General features: G+C 42.2%; 1 protein-coding gene across 1 annotated transcript in view; it reads right to left on the bottom strand.

Moving 5' to 3' along the window:
* Positions 1–13626: 13626 nt before the first annotated feature.
* The window catches only part of LOC310861385 (protein NLRC3-like), a gene marked incomplete at its 3' end in the record, with an annotated part of 28747 nt that continues 21496 nt past the window's right edge, over positions 13627–20877 (bottom strand). Inside the window, exons 15-17 of the mRNA XM_083768805.1 lie at positions 20091–20100; positions 14057–14166; positions 13627–13807 (exon numbers count right to left, since the gene is read on the bottom strand). Of these exons, the coding sequence (XP_083624931.1) occupies positions 13627–13807; positions 14057–14166; positions 20091–20100 (301 nt within the window). The remainder of the gene's footprint in view (positions 13808–14056; positions 14167–20090; positions 20101–20877) is intronic.

The following is a 20877-nucleotide window of genomic DNA, read 5'->3' as shown; positions in this document are numbered from 1 at the left end:
TCACGTTGCAATAATAACCGATCTCTGTCCCCACCTCTCTTTAAAGGGTTTTAAGGGTTGATACAGTATATATTCTATATTCATGTCCTCACTACCCTCAGGTAACTTCCTCCCCTGTAATAGCTGCCTTAGTTGCAACGCCATGATCAAAGGAGAGGATTGATGAAATCAATTAATTACCAGCTGCATTATTCGTTCCAATTTCTTCTCTGTATCGTTCCAATTTATTCTCTGTATCGTTCCAATTTCACGCATGCGCACACGCGGCACACCACTCGTGCAGGCAGCAGAAAATGATCTCCAGTGTCTACTACCCGGTCGGATATATAGCAAGCTCTTATTCACCAGCTTGCAGCTGGTAAAAAAAATAAGTAAAAGGGAGAATCACTTTGTCTATCTCCTAAAATGTCCCTGTGGCTTTTGCTATGTAGGAAAAACTAAAAAGTGATATCAGAACAAGAGAAGAAAAATCCCCCATAGCTACACTTCAACAGTAGGCTACTGGACATGACATATGTAGGCCTACCCTGAGGTTTCAAGGCATAGAATATATCAACCCTTTAAAGAGATCGGTTATTATTGCAACATGAAGCATTTTTGGATCCTTTTCTTAAACACTGTATTTCCTAAAGGTCTAAATGAAGAATTGGTGTTAAACTGTTTTCTATATGATTAACCTTTTTTGTAATGTGGATTCTGTGAGTTGAAATTATTTCTTATAATAATATGTATGCCTTTTTTTTTTTAACCCATTTAGGCCTAAGGCCGATTCTAAAAACGCCTTCTAAAGCCTGACCTAAGTTTTCTGAAGAACTTCAAATATTTATATAGCAGCATCATTTTTTTGTATTCTTTGAATACTGTACATACTGTACAGAACCCAAAAATGGGTTCCCAGCCTGGGGGGGTAAAACACCAAAAGGGGTTCCCGCCCAGAATAATGAGACACGGCTGTATATAGTCCCTTTTAATTGAACAAAGAATTCTATATAACCATGTCATTTCCGTTGCTACTGCCAATTTTGACACTGTCTGTCTGGTATGACTGCTGCTGCGGAGCACTATCTTTATTAAACAAAGACTCTTAACTCGACTGAGAGTGTGGATTTGATTCATTTTCTACCTGATCTGTAGAACTAAGCATGACCTGGAACTCAAGTTTCCTGCCTTTTACCTGTCTGGTCAAACCATGTGTGTGTCCAAAAATACAAAATATATTGGCCACATTATTACAGACACACTAGAGGATGACAATGATATGTCTAGACAGAGGAGAATGCTCTATGTACAAGCGAACATGTCGGTTTCGGAGATTTCACCACTGTACTACTGAGCTCTTTTGTACTTTGGGTCTCACCACCTGGCTCTGTTGAGGAACCTGACCTACAAATTCATGTGCATACTGGATCGCTCATTGAATGGATTAATTGGACAAATGATAGACCCTGGCTCTAGTTCTGTCAGGTACACTACTGGTACATACTCGTGCTCATTAACGTCACATAGGCGGACACAGAGTCACAGACATTGCTGTTCTTTGGAGTGGTTGCACCACTCAAAAAACTCACTTGTCACCTCCCCCATTCGAGCGAACTGCAATTTTGTTCTATCTCTTACAAGACCCATCCTTTCAGCAGTGGAATAGAAGGGGAATTCAACATGTGAAAGACCTATTTAAAGATGGGCACTTTTCCTTTCTTTTGAGCAGACGAAGAGGGATTTTAATATTCCACCGTCAAACTTCTTTAAGTATTTGCAAGTGCATATAGTTTTGTTAGAAGATACATCTCTCTGGCAACTCCACCAAGTACTTGGGTAGAGACGGGTGTTTAAAGGAGAATTCCATGCTAGAATGCTTTCTTATCTTTCTTACCTTTCTTTGTAGTTGTTACGTCCCCATCAAAGAGGTCCAGGTGTTTTTTTGTGCAAAAACTCCTTATTGGCTATTTTCCCTACCATAAGCCCTCAATGAATTGCATTGCATTGAATGGGAATTGAATGGGGCTATGGGGTGTTATGCTAATTCGCTTATTTCCGTCGAAAGAAGTAGTAAAGTGTGCCGCTTGGGATAATATTTACATTATGAAGAGAGGATATATACAAAGAAATTATAATTTTGAGCGATGGAAATAAGTGAATTAGCACCCCACACCCCATAGCCCCATTCAATTCCCATTCAATTCAATGCAAATCATTTAGGGCTTATGGTAGGGGAAGTAGCCAATAAGGAGCTTTTTCACAAAATAACACCTGGACCTCTTTGGTGGGGACGTAACGACTACAAAGAAAGGTAAGAAAGCCTTTTAGTATGGAATTCTCCTTTAAGTTGGGATCCGGAGAATATCCCACAATTTGAAAACATACCAGAGAGCAATGCTTTTAATAAGCTTCTACAACTTCCCCCTGACTCTAAGCAAATGATTTATCGTTTTGTTTCTGTCTTTACTACTCCTGTATCTACTGTATCTGTCTTTACTATACTCCTGTATCTACCAACCACTTGAGGGAAGCATATGGGTCTCTGAACTGGGAATGGAGATGAATGATGAAATCTGGAAGAAGGGCTTATCGAGAATACATTCTTGTTCCATTAATGCCAGATATCAGCTAATAATACAATATAAAGTCATGCAAAGATTATTCCAAGACAAAACTGCATAGGATCTACCCTACTACAACTTCTCCGGTGTGTGACAGATGCAAAACAGCAGAGGGCAGCCTAACACATCTATTTTGGCTCTGTCCACAGCTACACGGTTTTTGGTCAAAGATTTTTTAATGGTTTTCTAAAGTGTATGAAACAAATAATAATAATAATAATGTACCCTCAATTGGCTTTATTTGGATGTTCAGAGAATGCTTTAAATATACAGATGAAGAACAATAAGCTTTGATGCTTGGAATGGTTGCGGCGAAGAAAATAATTCCGTTGGATTGGAAATCATCCTCTCCTCCTTGAAGTGGCTTAATGAGATGACTGTAATCATGCAGATGGAGAGAATCAGATCCCACAAGACATTCATAAAAACATGGACTCCCTTCACAGATGACATGAAAGGATAGGTGGAAACAAAGATCAAACACAAGAAATGCACAATGTATGGCAGTGCTCTGTTTGTCGGTTTTTGTTTTGTTTATGTATGTTGTTGATTTTGTTTATTATTGTCATTATTAATATTATTACTTTGACATGTAACTAATAACTATGTACCAAGGGATTGTTTTAATTATATGTTGAAAAAAACATATATATACAATTGTGGAAAAAAAAAAAAAAAGTTGGGATCCGGTTGACAGGGGCATAGTTTCTAGGCTATATGACAGCATTCAGAGGGTGGCTTCTCCATCACTTGAGCGTGTGAAAAGGGCATGGGAGGAGGAGCTAGGTACAGTATGGACTTACCAGATTTAAGTTAACCTACTGTAGCAGTTGGCAGTCTCACAGACATGGGTTGTCACAATTCAAAGTTTTACATAGACTGTATATACATTTATCCCCGAGCAGATTATAGCCACAATATATCCAGACTCAGATCCAGCCTGTGCCAGGTGTGGTCAGGAATCAGCTACGCTTAGCCACATGTTTTGGTCGTGTCCCAGACTGACTGCATTTTGGACAGACTATACTCAATGATGCACCCCAGTCCAATAACGGCGTTGTTTGGTGCTGTCTAGTTTTAGTCGAGGACATATAAATCTACAGTTGATTGCCGTCGTAATGGCTGATTTTACAATTGCTGAAAATAGCCGATCTACAAGCTCATAACGCGTTGCAGCATGATGCGTTGTGAGCTTGTAGATCGCTATTTTCAGCATGTAACCAAGTGTAAAATGACTTGTGTCTATTACTTTTACTGCATCTCTTGTGACTAGTCCCTTTCTAACAGTTTAGTCTAGTTTTTATTTGTTGACAAAATTGTCAACATATTTAGTCTTTTTTTTCACTGGGTGAGACCGACCATTTCGGGCCTTTACCACTACTGTTGGAAAAAAAATAAAGTTCTTGTTAGTGTTGTCAGCTAAATGTATTTTTAGCCAATATTGTCTTCCAGCGATAAACATTTTATTATGGAGACTTAACATGGTTAATGGTACCAGATCCTTCAGTGATGGCGATAAATAGATGCAATATGTTTTTGTCGTCAACCTAACTGCGTTCCTTTGGTGAGCAGATGGAGGTACATTTGGTAAGTTGGTAACCCATTACAAATCGAGAAAGCATCTGCCATTTTAGATTTTAGCGCATTGGCTATTCAAAAATAGCAGATAAGCTCACAGCATTGGCTGTTTTGGGGGGCGACCAAAATTGGAAACAGACTTGTGTGGCCTGAGGACAGTTTGTTCTTCTCATCCACTGACCTCACAGATTAGAGATGGGTAAACTAAACTGATCCCAAGTCTGCACTCAGAGTGTTGACTGGCCTCTATACTGTTCATTTCTATCTGGGTGGACGGAGGTGTCCTCATTCATCTCAGCTGTTCCTTATTATCCTGATTGAACCACAAGTGAAAAGCGATCACACTGTTCTCAAAGCTGCCATACATAAACCTTGCTATGCCCTCTGAGGTCTGATTTAAACTTGGTAGGTGGGCTGTGAGCTTGTAGATCAAATATTTTCGGTTCACAACCAATTATGAATTAATTTTAACAACCTGTATTCCATCTACTATATATTTATATGTATGTATTTTAACAACCTGTATTCTATCTACTATATGTTTATTGTATATGAATGTATTTTAACAACCTGTATTCTATATGTTTATGTATGTAAAGTTGCCCGAACGGCCAAGACTCCAAGAATCGACAGTCCAAGAATGTAGATCTTTTTTGGTATTTTAATTACCTCAAAACACCAAGTGACCGACCCATGCTGGATTTGACTGTGCAGGCAAAAATAATACTTCCCGAAATAAGACTGACAATACACTTTCAAATAACCGAAAGTAAGAAAACACTTGACCACTCAACTAAGGAAAAACAACAAACCAACTTAAGAAACTGAAAACAGGCTATGCCTTCCTGGCCCTGGCAGCTCTCCCCTAGAGTTGTCTCCTTTGTTAGTCTCAAGCTAAACTGATTCCCCCCCCAAACATTTCCACAAGCCTCCCTTATATACCAGGTGAGACCCCACCCACAATGATTAGAAATTGGACCAATCTACTCAAACAAGGTAAACCATGACCCATGAGTTAGACCAACTATACCAGGGGTCGGCAACCGGCGGCTCTAGAGCCGCATGCGGCTCTTGAGCACTCCCCTGGTGGCTCTCTGTAGCATTACAAAAAAATCGATGAAAATGTATAAAGTTTATTTTTTCACATTTTTATTTTTCATTTATGGTTTCTGTAGGAGGCAAAACGTGACAGAAACATTCTTAAGTTTCCCAAATTTGTAAAAATGTGTAGAATAAATATTAAGTTTCAATAATGTCAACTAAAATTCGCGTCATAGCATGCGACGCATGCTGCGCGCCAGACACTATTATAAACAAACCGGTGGGTGTGTGAGGCTGGTGCCTGCTACGCTATGGCTTCTACAGGGAGAAAAAGAAAGATAGCAGACGAAAACAGAGGATTTAACAATTCGTGGACAGACGCTTATGCCTTCACAGCCAATGCAGATGGATTTCCTGTATGCTTGATCTGCAGTAGCCCATGACGCAACAGCAGCCTGTTTTCGCAATTGCAGTCCAAACGTGTATATAAACATTCCGATTTCAAATATAAGGTCCTCGCCACATGTGCCACGGGGGTTAGAAATTTGCTGGTACAGTGATTAGCATTGCTGCATCCCGCGTTGTTTAATAAAAAGCATTTTTTATCCGAGCGCCCCGGCTACTTTTCTCAAACGGGGTTGGGAAATCCACAGTTGCACACCGGTTGGGGGCGCGTAGTTGAAAGCCAATGGCAAAATAACAGCTCGGATAAAAATGCTTTTTATTAAACAACGCGGGATGCAGCAATGCTAATCGCTGTACCAGCAACATTTTAACACCAGTGGCACACGTGGCGAGTACTTTATATTTGGAATCTGAATGTTTATGTACACGTTTACAATGTAAATGTAGCGATTGCGTAAAACAGGCTGCAGTTGCCATGACGCACCATGGCTAAATCTGCAGTGACAAACTTATCAAACAATAAATAAAACGTGGCAAGCCGTTCAGACGGTGACTACAGTATATGAAGGAGTCATATAGACGTTGAAGGAGTCATATAGACGTATTATCTCCCGTGTTGCAACGAAACTATAGCAGCAGCCAGCATGAGTGGTGGAGTAAGCTGCGATGATCCACTTCTTAAAAGTTAGTTTGCTGACTTTGCTCCCTTCTGCTTTCTTCAGCAGTTCTGCGACTGCAACAGCCCTCTTTCTCTCATTCATGCAAACTTAGCATGCTTTCCCTGGAAATGTCTTTCAACGTTACTTTTTTATTGTTTGATAGTTTGTCACTGCAGATTAATAAGCATACAGGCAAATACCGATATTGTAAACCTCCCAAAACACGACACACTTGTGTGGAAAACATGGAATGCTCTTCCAGACAATTACGGAAGCGCACTCGCCTATATTAGTTTGCATTGCACAGTGCGCTCAGTGCGCTATTTCCGAACGTGCCCGTAATGAAAGTTAAACCATAGCGCACTTTTTATTTTGATAGATAGGCTAATATCCACTTGCAGCCCTTTTGTCTTCATTATATAAGCATTTTAAGGCTTACATTTTTGCGGCTCCAGATAGATTTTGAATTTTTTTTTTGTCGAAAATGGCTCATTCAACATCTTGGGTTGCCGACCCCTGAACTATACAATTACACATTTAGGCCTGGGCTACACGACTCTGGGTGTTTTTTCAAACGCACATTTCTATGTGCGTTTGGGCCTTTCAGCCAGACGCAAACGGCGTTTTCGGCCACTCAAACGGAGATTTTTGGAAACGGATAAATAAGTGGAGATTTTCGAAAAGATCCGGATGGTGGAGCTGTGTAGTCATGCGAAACGGAGTTTTTGAGGAAGGATGACGTCACCTCCCTAGTCGCGCATGTTCGTTGTTGCTTTTAACACTGAGCATGCGCATCAGTTCATGGATTGAAAAACGAACAACTTCTGGGGTGAACGTGAGGTTACCATAGAAACGACAACAAACACGATGGCAGCTAGCGCCACCTGCGCATAGATTACAAGTGTGCGTAGTAGTCCACTAGGCTAGCGAGTCAGCTGAGAAAATGGGGTTTGTGTTTATATTAGAAGGTGAGTTCCAAAGTTGCTCACTAGACGGAGTCCTGTCTGCATGCCTTGTTTGTTTTGTTTTTAGTACTACCGGGTTACGTGGGGGGATCTATTGGGAAACCAGCTCACCGCGCATGCTCAGAATATTTTTCTATTGCATTACATATTTCTTATCGCCACCTACTGGCCTGGCATGCTTGTTGGAGTCAAAAATGATCGTTTTGGGTTGTATGTGTGGACACAGATATCTTTGTCGTATGGGCCCCTGCCCATACGACAACGGAGTACGAAAATATCCGTTTTATAAAAACCTAGAGACGTATAGCCCAGGCCTTAGAGTCTGAATGTTTTCCAAGGCATCACATCAAACACAAAACAATTATGATAGCATTAGGCAACACCGATAAGTAGTACAGTATATGACGCTACACATAGCCACACCTCCAAGGAGCTTGATGACAGTCAATTAATGGGATCAGCTGTGCAGTGTGCGTTTGTAATGTTCAGTTTCACATTGTGGAGTCTTCTAGTGTCTATAGGGCACGGGTTGCCCCGTGACAATGTACATGAATATATTTTAACAACATGTATTCTAATATATGTTTATTGTATATGAATGTATTTTAACAACCTGTATTCTACTATGTTTATATGTATATGAATGTATTTTAACAACCTGTATTCTACTATATGTTTATATATGTATATGAATGTATTTTAAGAACCTGTATTCTATGTTTATATATGAGCTGTTTGAACTGATTTTGAAGGATGTGTCATTGATTGATTCCATCAATTGGTTCAATAATGGACATGTCTTTACTTTACGAATAAGGAACAAAGTGTGTCTCCTATCAGTTCAATAACGGAAATGTCTTTACTTTACGAATAAGGAACAAAGTGTGTCTCCTATCAGTTCAATAACGGACATGTCTTTTACTTTACGAATAAGGAACAAAGTGTGTCTCCTATCAGTTCAATAACGGACATGTCTTTACTTTATGAATAAGGAACAAAGTGTGTCTCCTATCAGTTCAATAATGGACATGTCTTTACTTTACGAATAAGGAACAAAGTGTGTCTCCTATCAGTTCAATAACGGACATGTCTTTTACTTTACGAATAAGGAACAAAGTGTGTCTCCTATCAGTTCAATAACGGACATGTCTTTACTTTACGAATAAGGAACAAAGTGTGTCTCCTATCAGTTCAATAACGGACATGTCTTTTACTTTACGAATAAGGAACAAAGTGTGTCTCCTATCAGTTCAATAACGGACATGTCTTTTACTTTACGAATAAGGAACAAAGTGTGTCTCCTATCAGTTCAATAACGGACATGTCTTTACTTTACGAATAAGGAACAAAGTGTGTCTCCTATCAGTTCAATAACGGACATGTCTTTTACTTTACGAATAAGGAACAAAGTGTGTCTCCTATCAGTTCAATAACGGACATGTCTTTTAGTTTACAAATAACAAAGTGTGTCTTATTGTTGTTTCCAAACAAGGGACGGTTCCTTATTCCTTATTCAGTTGGCGACCCAATATATGGCTAAGTATTTACGTATACAATAAATTACCAAATTGACCCAAAAGTACAAATGAAACAAAGGATTTCATTGCTTACGGTATTGAAAGTAGTCCATTAGGCCATTGGTTCCCAACCTTTTTATACTGAAGTACCACCTCAGAAAATGTTTGGCTCTCCAAGTACCACCATAATAACTGATGTTAGATGTTAGGACAATTAATGGGAACTGACACATGAGTAAAAAAACAAAACAAAGGTGGATTTCATTGCTTACAGGAATGAAAGAATTCCATTAGTTTATGCCAGGTGAGTCCAGTGCAACGCGCCTCAGAAATCAACGGGAAGTGTTGGAGAAATATAATCAATATCCGGTCAGTGCGTTCAGTGTCTGTTTCTCGCTTCAAATGTATTCAGAAACATTCTTGAGAGAAATGTTTAGCTGTAAATGACATTGTTTGTTTATACATGAAATAATAACGTGTGTTCCGATTGGATCCAACGTAGTTCTTATTGTGGACATGTTGTCACACTATGAATATTAATACACAGGAACAACGACAGACTGTCAACAAATAGCGGTGCACGATTATGAAATCATGCCCGATATACGATTATTTGCAGGGTCATATCTGCCGAGACCGATTGTGACCGATTCCGATATCATACAGAGGACCACAATGGAAACAAGCCTAGGCCCTATAGGTGCTTGGCCCAAAGCCTGTTAATAAAGTATTAAAGCAATCAATAAATAGCCTATACTCTTTTCCAAGTGTCTGTTTTCACAACTGAATGACTGAATGAGATGAGTACACAAATTAAATGTAGAAAAATGTAAAGTTTATTTTTACTTGAGATTTTACATCATATTTCATGTGGCTTTTGTTCTAGACTAGTGGCCGATTCCGATTCATGCTACCGATTAATCGTGCATCCCTATCAACAATCAATGTATTAAACAATTATGACTTCTACACATGATCATTTCTTCATGTGAAGAATGAGAATGATATCAAATGAATATTCAATGAAACACAATAATGGAACGAGTGAGGAAATTATGATCTAATAATGAATAAATGAATACACTCATTGATTTGAGTTCATTAACAACACATTTAGTAGATGTGTGAATCCAGAGTGATTGACATGAAGTCTAGTCAAGAACATGTTCACAGCAGTAGGAGAGCGTTAAGTCTAGTCAACCATTTCTCATGATTCTGAAATCATTGCAAGAATTTGTTTTACACGTTAGTTTGTTACGACACATTTACAAACACATTGAAATCATTGCAAGCATTTGTTTTAGAAAACTTTCTTGTGAACACCGCACTTTGACTTATGGTGCGTTACCGGCTTAAATCGACATCATAAAAAGTAGAGAGAAACAAATTCAAGCAGGTTTATTTCTCTATTTCATGGGGACAAACGTTTGGGCTAACAGCCTTCTTCAGTGTGAGGAGTTGTGGGAGTCAAGTCTCTTTTGAAGGAGTGGTGACGTTGTGCAGGTGCACACCATCACTAATCATCACCTCACAGTCACACCCAAGGTGTGATTACAGACGGGATAGATACAAGATATCAGTATCTATTAACAATGTCAATACATTTGCCCAATATATAGAAATATCAAATATACAAATATTATACAAAGATTGAACACTAATGAAAGTGGCTGAGGACATCGGGCATTACTGCCGGTTACAGTCATTAGAGGAAAACGATGACTGTTTGTTTGGGACCTCCTTGGACTCCCATTCCTTTGTCCAAGCTGATTGGACGGTGAAGTCAGCTGGTGGAGGGTTGGTCTAGATGGAAGTGGAGCAGTGGGGGGTGTAGATGTCTGCATTGTAGATGACTGAAGACAGGGACTGTGTTCCTCCACCTCACAGCTGCCTTTGATACCGTCTGGCACAAACAGCTCACAGTGAAACTCACAAAGACCTCACAGTGAAACTCACAAATCTGCTGACCAACCGGAGGTTCAGAGTTCACCTCGGACAGAACACAGGCACACAGAGAACACAGAAAAATGGAGTCCTGCAGGGTCCAACCCTATTCAACCTCTACGCAAAACGACCTATTCATCTGTACAGACGACATCTGTTTGGCATTCCAAACCACCAGAACTTGACCCACTGGAACAGGTGCTCACTGAAGACCTTTAAAAACTGGACCAGTTCTGCAAAAAGCCCAGCTTTCAGTGTATTCCATCTCCACAATGCTAAAGCTGCCAGAGAACTGAACATCCATCTGAGTGGACTCAAGATAAAGCTGTCAGAGAACTGAACATCCATCTGAGTGGACTCTAGATAAAGCTGTCAGAGAACTGAACATCCATCTGAGTGGACTCTAGATAAAGCTGTCAGAGAACTGAACATCCATCTGAGTGGACTCAAGATAAAGCTGCCAGAGAACTGAACATCCATCTGAGTGGACTCAAGATAAAGCTGCCAGAGAACTGAACATCCATCTGAGTGGACTCAAGATAAAGCTGTCAGAGAACTGAACATCCATCTGAGTGGACTCAAGATAAAGCTGCCAGAGAACTGAACATCCATCTGAGTGGACTCAAGATAAAGCTGCCAGAGAACTGAACATCCATCTGAGTGGACTCAAGATAAAGCTGCCAGAGAACTGAACATCCATCTGAGTGGACTCAAGATAAAGCTGTCAGAGAACTGAACATCCATCTGAGTGGACTCAAGATAAAGCTGTCAGAGAACTGAACATCCATCTGAGTGGACTCAAGATAAAGCTGCCTCTAATCCAACCCACCTCGGTGTGACCCTCGACAGAATCCTGTCCTTCAAGGAACACCTAAAAGGGAACGGCAGTGAAGGTGAAGTCCAGAAACAACCTGCTCTGCTGCAGCCTCCACACTGAGCTCTGCTGCAGCCTCCACACTGAGCTCTGCTGCAGCCTCCACACTGAGCTCTGCTGCAGGCTCCACACTGAGCTCTGCTGCAGCCTCCACACTGAGCTCTGCTGCAGCCTCCACACTGAGCTCTGCTGCAGCCTCCACACTGAGCTCTGCTGCAGCCTCCACACTGAGCTCTGCTGCAGCCTCCACACTGAGCTCTGCTGCAGCCTCCACACTGAGCTCTGCTGCAGCCTCCACACTGAGCTCTGCTGCAGCCTCCACACTGAGCTCTGCTGCAGCCTCCACACTGAGCTCTGCTGCAGCCTCCACACTGAGCTCTGCTGCAGCCTCCACACTGAGCTCTGCTGCAGCCTCCACCCTGAGCTCTGCTGCAGCCTCCACACTGAGCTCTGCTGCAGCCTCCACCCTGAGCTCTGCTGCAGCCTCCACACTGAGCTCTGCTGCAGCCTCCACACTGAGCTCTGCTGCAGCCTCCACACTGAGCTCTGCTGCAGCCTCCACACTGAGCTCTGCTGCAGGCTCCACACTGAGCACCAGCAGTTACTCAAAGGATGCTTCAAAAGGTAAAAAAAACTCTCCCTGTCTACCAGGTCAAAGGTCAAAGACTCTCCCCATCTACCAGGTCAAAGGTCAAAGACTCTCCTGTCTACCAACACATGCAGACATCTAGTCTAATGTAAGATCTAAAGCTCCCTGTGGTGATGACTCATTTATACCATAGAGTTTGACATTAATATGGATCTGCCCACGGACCCCCATGTGAACATATTTGTACCAGGGACCCCCATTTGAACATATTTGTACCAGGGACCCCCATGTGAACATATTTGTACCTGCAGGGACCCCCATGTGAACATATTTGTACCAGGGACCCCCATTTGAACATATTTGTACCAGGGACCCCAACACAAGATTTGTGTTACAATTTTCAAATAGCCTATATATATTTACAAAAATACTTTCTTATTTTAAATCTGCATCGCGAAACATTGTGAGATCTGCTGTTTTCAAATAGCCAGTGTGTACATATAGGGTTAACATTTTTGAACTGATTTTGAGACCACTGTTTCTTTTGTTTTATTTTGACATCAAATTTAGATTTTATTTTAGTCAGTCTTTTGAATGAAGCTTCATTTAGTTTAAGTCATATTTTAGTCATCTGACATGTTTTAGTGTTGGTCTAGTTTTAGTCGACTAAATATAAGATGTTAGTCGACTAAATCTATACAGGTAATTTAGTCGACTAAATTTTATTTGGGTGGGCCTTGGCGTCGTAATGGGTGATTTTACACTCGGTGCATGCTGAAAATAGCCGATCTACAAGCTTGCAGTGCGACGCGTTGTGAGCTTGGAGATCTGCTATTTTCAGCATGTAACCAAGCATAAAATGACTTGTCTTTTAGTTCTACTGGATCTCTTCTCCACCCTAAGATTTTAGTCTAGTTTTCATTTGATGAGGAAATTGTCAGTATTGTCTTATAGTTTTAGTCATCATGTTAGTCTTCCTTAGTGAAGGTGGTCGGCGAACATTTTCCGTCATAGTTTTAGTCGACAAAATCAACACTAACTGGTTCTCAAAGTGTGGTCCAGGGTCCCCCGGGGGTCCTTGAGGGGGTTCCAGGGGGTCCTAGAAGCTAAATGATCAAATATTAGCCATATCTTACTTTACTACTATTTGAAAATATCAGATCTACAAGCTCACAATGCATTGGGTCAAAGGTCAAATGCATGGGCGGGGTGTTGACATGACAACGTCCAGGAGCTGTAATGTGTGATGTCACTGTGATGCTTATATACATCACCACGATGATGTCACCGTGATGTCATGAGTTGCTCATGCCCAAATATGGAGTCCATGATGTCAGACTCGGCTATAGTGTCAAAGTACCCCGTGGTGACGGTGGTAACCATGACAACCTGCACTCACTCAAACATGTTGAGTAACCATGGCCACCTGATGATGTCACCCTCACATAGAGCCTCTATCTCTGCCCACACAGACGCACTGAGGTGGAGGAGTAGGGTAACCAGAACCCAGCATAGAGACGTTGAGTGGGCGTGGTCTGGAAGGTGTACAGGTGTCTCAGTGAGTCAGAGCACACTGTGTAGAAGGACAGAGTCCCAGCGGGACGGTCCACATACACTGATACTCTGTTGGAGCCTCTAGAGGCAGAGACAGGGAGGACAGTCCGCTGTCCGTTGTGTCTGACAGAGTACCTGGAACCATCATCACCTTCACAGGCCAGAATCCAGGACTTGTCATTCCCTCCAAGCAGACAGTCACCACCACTTCCTTTCCTGCTGATTGTTCCGTCGGCTACTCCTATATAAACCCATCCACTGCACTCTACCTCCCAGGAACAGCGTCCAGTCACACTCTGTGTACTCAGAACCTGATCATAGTAATCAAACCTGTCGGGGTGATCAGGAGGATCCTGACCCCCTGAACCCCTTGACCTCAGTGTGACCTTCCTGTTGTCCTCAGACAGAGAGAGGTTTCTGTTTGCTGTGTTTGTGTCCAGTGTGAGACGCTGGAAATCTGATGAGAAAACAACACAGGAGACATTAAATACATCATTCACTGACTGACACACACGCACAAATGCACATGCACGGTCGGACCCTTGCGCGCACACACACACACACACACACACACACACACACACACACACACACACACACACACACACACACGGTCGCACACACACACACACACACACACACACATGCACGGTTGCACACACACACACACACACACACACACACACACGGTCGCACACACACACACACACACACACACATGCACGGTTGCACACACACACACACACACACACACACACACACACACACACATGCACGGTTGCACACACACACACACACACACACACACACATGCAGGGTTGCACACACACACACACACACACACACATGCAGGGTTGCACACACGCACAGTCACACACACACACACACACACGTGCAGGGTTGCACACACGCACAGTCACACACACACACGTGCGCAGTCACACACACACACATGCGCGGTCACACACATGCGCTGTCACACACACATGCGCGGTCACACACACTCACAGTCGCAGTCACACACACACTCACAGTCACACACACACATGCGCGGTCACACACACACACACACACGGTCACACACACACTCACAGTCACACACACAGTCGCAGTCACACACACACATGCGCGGTCACACACACACTGTCTGTCTGTCTCTCTGTGTACGTGTCTGTCTCTATGTGTACGTGTCTGTCTCTCTGTGTACGTGTCTGTCTCTATGTGTACGTGTCTGTCTCTATGTGTACGTGTCTGTCTCTCTGTGTACGTGTCTGTCTCTCTGTGTACGTGTCTGTCTCTATGTGTACGTGTCTGTCTCTATGTGTACGTGTCTGTCTCTCTGTGTACGTGCCTGTCTCTCTGTGTACGTGCCTGTCTCTCTGTGTACGTGTCTGTCTCTATGTGTACGTGTCTGTCTCTATGTGTACGTGTCTGTCTCTACGTGTACGTGTCTGTCTCTATGTGTACGTGTCTGTCTCTATGTGTACGTGTCTGTCTGTCTCTCTGTGTACGTGTCTGTCTCTATGTGTATGTGTCTGTCTCTATGTGTACGTGTCTGTCTCTATGTGTACGTGTCTGTCTCTCTGTGTACGTGTCTGTCTCTCTGTGTACGTGTCTGTCTCTATGTGTATGTGTCTGTCTCTCTGTGTACGTGTCTGTCATGTGTACGTGTCTGTCTCTATGTGTATGTGTCTGTCTCTCTGTGTACGTGTCTGTCTCTCTGTGTACGTGTCTGTCTCTATGTGTACGTGTCTGTCTCTATGTGTACGTGTCTGTCTCTATGTGAACGTGTCTGTCTCTATGTGTACGTGTCTGTCTCTCTGTGTACGTGTCTGTCTCTATGTGTACGTGTCTGTCTCTATGTGTACGTGTCTGTCTCTATGTGTACGTGTCTGTCTCTCTGTGTATGTGTCTGTCTCTCTGTGAACGTGTCTGTCTCTATGTGTACGTGTCTGTCTCTCTGTGTACGTGTCTGTCTCTATGTGTACGTGTCTGTCTCTATGTGTACGTGTCTGTCTCTATGTGTACGTGTCTGTCTCTCTGTGTACGTGTCTGTATCTCTGTGTATGTGTCTGTCTCTCTGTGTACGTGTCAGTCAGTGTTGTTTTCGTCGACTAAAACTGAGACGAAAAATGTTCGTCGACTACCTTTTTTCACTGACAAAAACAAATGGAAACTAAATGAAAACTAAGCTATGATGACTAAAACTAAGACTAAATATATTGACAATTTCGTCGACAAATAAAAACTAGACTAAAATGTTAGGAAGGGACTAGTAGACAAGAGATCCAGTATAAGTCATTTTACACTTGGTTGCATGCTGAAAATAGCTGATCTACAAGCTCACAACGCGACGCAACGCGACGCGTTGTGAGCTTGTAGATCAGCTATTTTCAGCAAGTGTAAAAACACTCATTACGACGGCATCAAGACCCGCCAAAATACATTTTAGTCGACTAAATCACCTGTAGATTTAGTCAACTAAAATCTTATGACATTTAGTTGACTAAAACTAGACTAACACTAATACATTCCAGGTGACTAAAATGTGACTAAAACTAAATGAAGTTTCAGTCCAAAGACTATGACTAAACTAAAATAGAAATTTGCTGCCAAAAACAACACTGTATTATTATTATTATGTGTACATGTCTGTCTCTCTGTGTACGTGTCTGTCTCTCTGTGTACGTGTCTGTCTCTCTGTGTACGTGTCTGTCTCTCTGTGTACGTGTCTGTCTCTCTGTGTACGTGTCTGTCTCTCTGTGTACGTGTCTGTCTCTATGTGTATGTGTCTGTCTATGTGAACGTGTCTGTCTCTATGTGTACGTGTCTGTCTCTATGTGTACGTGTCTGTCTCTCTGTGTACGTGTCTGTCTCTATGTGTACGTGTCTGTCTCTATGTGTACGTGTCTGTCTCTATGTGTACGTGTCTGTATCTCTGTGTATGTGTCTGTCTCTCTGTGTACGTGTCTGTCAGTGTTGTTTTCGTCGACTAAAACTGAGACGAAAAATGTTCGTCGACTACCTTTTTTCACTGACAAAAACAAATGGAAACTAAATGAAAACTAAGCTATGATGACTAAAACTAAGACTAAATATATTGACAATTTCGTCGACAAATATAAACTAGACTAAAATGTTAGGAAGGGTCTAGTAGACAAGAGATCCAGTATAAGTCATTTTACACTTGGTTGCATGCTGAAAATAGCTGATCTACAAGCTCACAATGCGACGCAACGCGACGCGTTGTGAGCTTGTAGATCAGCTATTTTCAGCAAGTGTAAAAACACTCATTACGACGGCATCAAGACCCGCCAAAATACATTTTAGTCGACTAAATCACCTGTAGATTTAGTCGACTAAAATCTTATGACATTTAGTCGACTAAAACTAGACTAACACTAATACATTCCAGGTGACTAAAATGTGACTAAAACTAAATGAAGTTTCAGTCCAAAGACTATGACTAAACTAAAATAGAAATTTGCTGCCAAAAACAACACTGTATTATTATTATTATGTGTACATGTCTGTCTCTCTGTGTACGTGTCTGTCTCTCTGTGTACGTGTCTGTCTCTATGTCTCTATGTATACGTGTCTGTCTCTATGTGTATGTGTCTGTCTCTCTGTGTACGTGTCTGTCTCTCTGTGTACGTGTCTGTCTCTATGTGTACGTGTCTGTCTCTATGTGTATGTGTCTGTCTCTATGTGTACGTGTCTGTCTCTATGTGTATGTGTCTGTCTCTATGTGTACGTGTCTGTCTCTCTGTGTATGTGTCTGTCTCTATGTGTACGTGTCTGTCTCTATGTGTATGTGTCTGTCTCTATGTGTACGTGTCTGTCTCTATGTGTACGTGTCTATCTCTCTGTGTACGTGTCTGTCTCTATGTGTACGTGTCTGTCTCTCTGTGTACGTGTCTGTCTCTATGTGTACGTGTCTGTCTCTCTGTCTCTATGTGAACGTGTCTGTCTCTCTGTCTCTATGTGTACGTGTCTGTCTCTCTGTCTCTATGTGAACGTGTCTGTCTCTATGTGTACGTGTCTGTCTCTCTGTGTACGTGTCTGTCTCTATGTGTACGTGTCTGTCTCTCTGTCTCTATGTGTACGTGTCTGTCTCTATGTGTACGTGTCTGTCTCTCTGTGTACGTGTCTGTCTCTCTGTCTCTATGTGTACGTGTCTGTCTCTCTGTGAACGTGTCTGTCTCTCTGTGAACGTGTCTGTCTCTATGTGTACTTGTCTGTCTCTATGTGTACGTGTCTGTCTCTCTGTGTACGTGTCTGTCTCTATGTGTACGTGTCTGTCTCTTTGTGTACGTGTCTGTCTATGTGAACGTGTCTGTCTCTATGTGTACGTACGTGTCTGTATCTCTGTGTATGTGTCTGTCTCTCTGTGTACGTGTCTGTCTATGTGAACGTGTCTGTCTCTATGTGAACGTGTCTGTCTCTCTGTGTACGTGTCTGTCTATGTGTACGTGTCTGTCTCTCTGTGTACGTGTCTGTCTCTATGTGTACGTGTCTGTCTATGTGAACGTGTCTGTCTCTATGTGTACGTGTCTGTCTATGTGAACGTGTCTGTCTATGTGTACGTGTCTGTATCTCTGTGTATGTGTCTGTCTCTCTGTGTACGTGTCTGTCTATGTGAACGTGTCTGTCTCTCTGTGTACGTGTCTGTATCTCTGTGTATGTGTCTGTCTCTCTGTGTACGTGTCTGTCAGTGTTGTTTTCGTCGACTAAAACTGAGACGAAAAATGTTCGTCGACTACCTTTTTTCACTGACAAAAACAAATGGAAACTAAATGAAAACTAAGCTATGATGACTAAAACTAAGACTAAATATATTGACAATTTCGTCGACAAATATAAACTAGACTAAAATGTTAGGAAGGGACTAGTAGACAAGAGATCCAGTATAAGTCATTTTACACTTGGTTGCATGCTGAAAATAGCTGATCTACAAGCTCACAACGCGACGCAACGCGACGCGTTGTGAGCTTGTAGATCAGCTATTTTCAGCAAGTGTAAAAACACTCATTACGACGGCATCAAGACCCGCCAAAATACATTTTAGTCGACTAAATCACCTGTAGATTTAGTCAACTAAAATCTTATGACATTTAGTTGACTAAAACTAGACTAACACTAATACATTCCAGGTGACTAAAATGTGACTAAAACGAAATGAAGTTTCAGTCCCAAGACTATGACTAAACTAAAATAGAAATTTGCTGCCAAAAACAACACTGTATTATTATTATTATTATGTGTACATGTCTGTCTCTCTGTGTACGTGTCTGTCTCTCTGTGTACGTGTCTGTCTCTCTGTGTACGTGTCTGTCTCTATGTGTACGTGTCTGTCTCTCTGTGTACGTGTCTGTCTCTCTGTGTACGTGTCTGTCTCTCTGTGTACGTGTCTGTCTCTCTGTGTACGTGTCTGTCTCTCTGTGTACGTGTCTGTCTCTCTGTGTACGTGTCTGTCTCTCTGTGTACGTGTCTGTCTCTATGTGTACGTGTCTGTCTCTCTGTGTACGTGTCTGTCTCTCTGTGTACGTGTCTGTCTCTACAGTATGTGTACGTGTCTGTCTCTATGTGTACGTGTCTGTCTCTCTGTGTACGTGTCTGTCTCTATGTGTACGTGTCTGTCTCTATGTGTACGTGTCTGTCTCTCTGTGTACGTGTCTGTCTCTCTGTGTACGTGTCTGTCTCTCTGTGTACGTGTCTGTCTCTCTGTGTACGTGTCTGTCTCTACGTGTACGTGTCTGTCTCTACGTGTACGTGTCTGTCTCTATGTGTATGTGTCTGTCTCTCTGTGTACGTGTCTGTCTCTATGTGTACGTGTCTGTCTCTATGTGTACTTGTCTGTCTCTATGTGTACGTGTCTGTCTCTATGTGTACGTGTCTGTCTCTCTGTGTACGTGTCTGTCTCTATGTGTACGTGTCTGTTTCTCTGTGTACGTGTCTGTCTCTATGTGTACGTGTCTGTCTCTATGTGAACGTGTCTGTCTCTATGTGTACGTGTCTGTCTCTATGTGAACGTGTCTCTCTGTCCGAGCATGGAAAGCTGCAAAGCGGTAACTCTGTCATTTCTCAACCATTTCGGACGTGCAAAGGCTTGCCAGAACCGTCCCGGCCCCCTGGGTACGTTCCTGTGGGTCTGGATGTTCCGGGGACCCCCACACGGGAACTCTGTCATTTTCAAAGTACAGCATAGAGCACAGCCCACTACAATACAGTACAGAGCAGTAACTATACCAATAAATGTATAGTTGCACCGCTCAGTTCACACAAGTGTGATTTTTATTTCCAGTTGTCTCGTATGGCGTCAAATGGAGCGTGGAACAATGCACATGATCAACACAGAGATCACTTGTGACTTTCTAACAAAAACGAGACACACCTGTGATCCGCACACATCACGGCTCTGCACCACCTTTCATGCATCGCACGTCACAATTGAACTCATGCCAAATATAGACGAAATACATGTTATTTACGACCAGGTTAGTGAATGAGGCCTTTGTCTCTGTCAAACCACATGACCTCATCTTGATGGTGTTAAGGACCAGGCCAAGAGCACAGAGTAGAGAGCACAAGAGTTTTCAGGACAACATCAACGAAGTATACAACAGTGTATAAAATGTTAACGTGTGATGTTGACACAGACAGACAGATACTCACGTTTTGAAATGAGTGTAGAATTAAACCCATCTTCTCTTCCATGTTTCACTCTGTAGGAAGTAGAACAACAATGCATCAATGTCTGACTGTCTAACACAACGTCTCCACTAGCTGACTCTATAGTGTTTCACTCTGTAGGAAGTAGAACAACAATGCATCAATGTCTGACTGTCTAACACAACGTCTCCACTAGCTGACACTACAGTGTTTCACTCTGTAGGAAGTAGAACAACAATGCATCAATGTCTAACTGTCTAACACAACGTCTCCACTAGCTGACACTACAGTGTTTCACTCTGTAGGAAGTAGAACAACAATGCATCAATGTCTGACTGTCTAACACAACGTCTCCACTAGCTGACACTACAGTGTTTCACTCTGTAGGAAGTAGAACAACAATGCATCAATGTCTGACTGTCGAACACAACGTCTCCACTAGTTGACACTACAGTGTTTCATTGATTTTGCAATATGAA

Source organism: Protomyctophum parallelum (assembly GCF_964188405.1).
Source record: "Protomyctophum parallelum genome assembly, chromosome: 7".
In the NCBI taxonomy this organism is placed as follows: Eukaryota; Metazoa; Chordata; class Actinopteri; order Myctophiformes; family Myctophidae; genus Protomyctophum; species Protomyctophum parallelum.
This window is presented reverse-complemented; position numbering and strand designations above follow the sequence as displayed.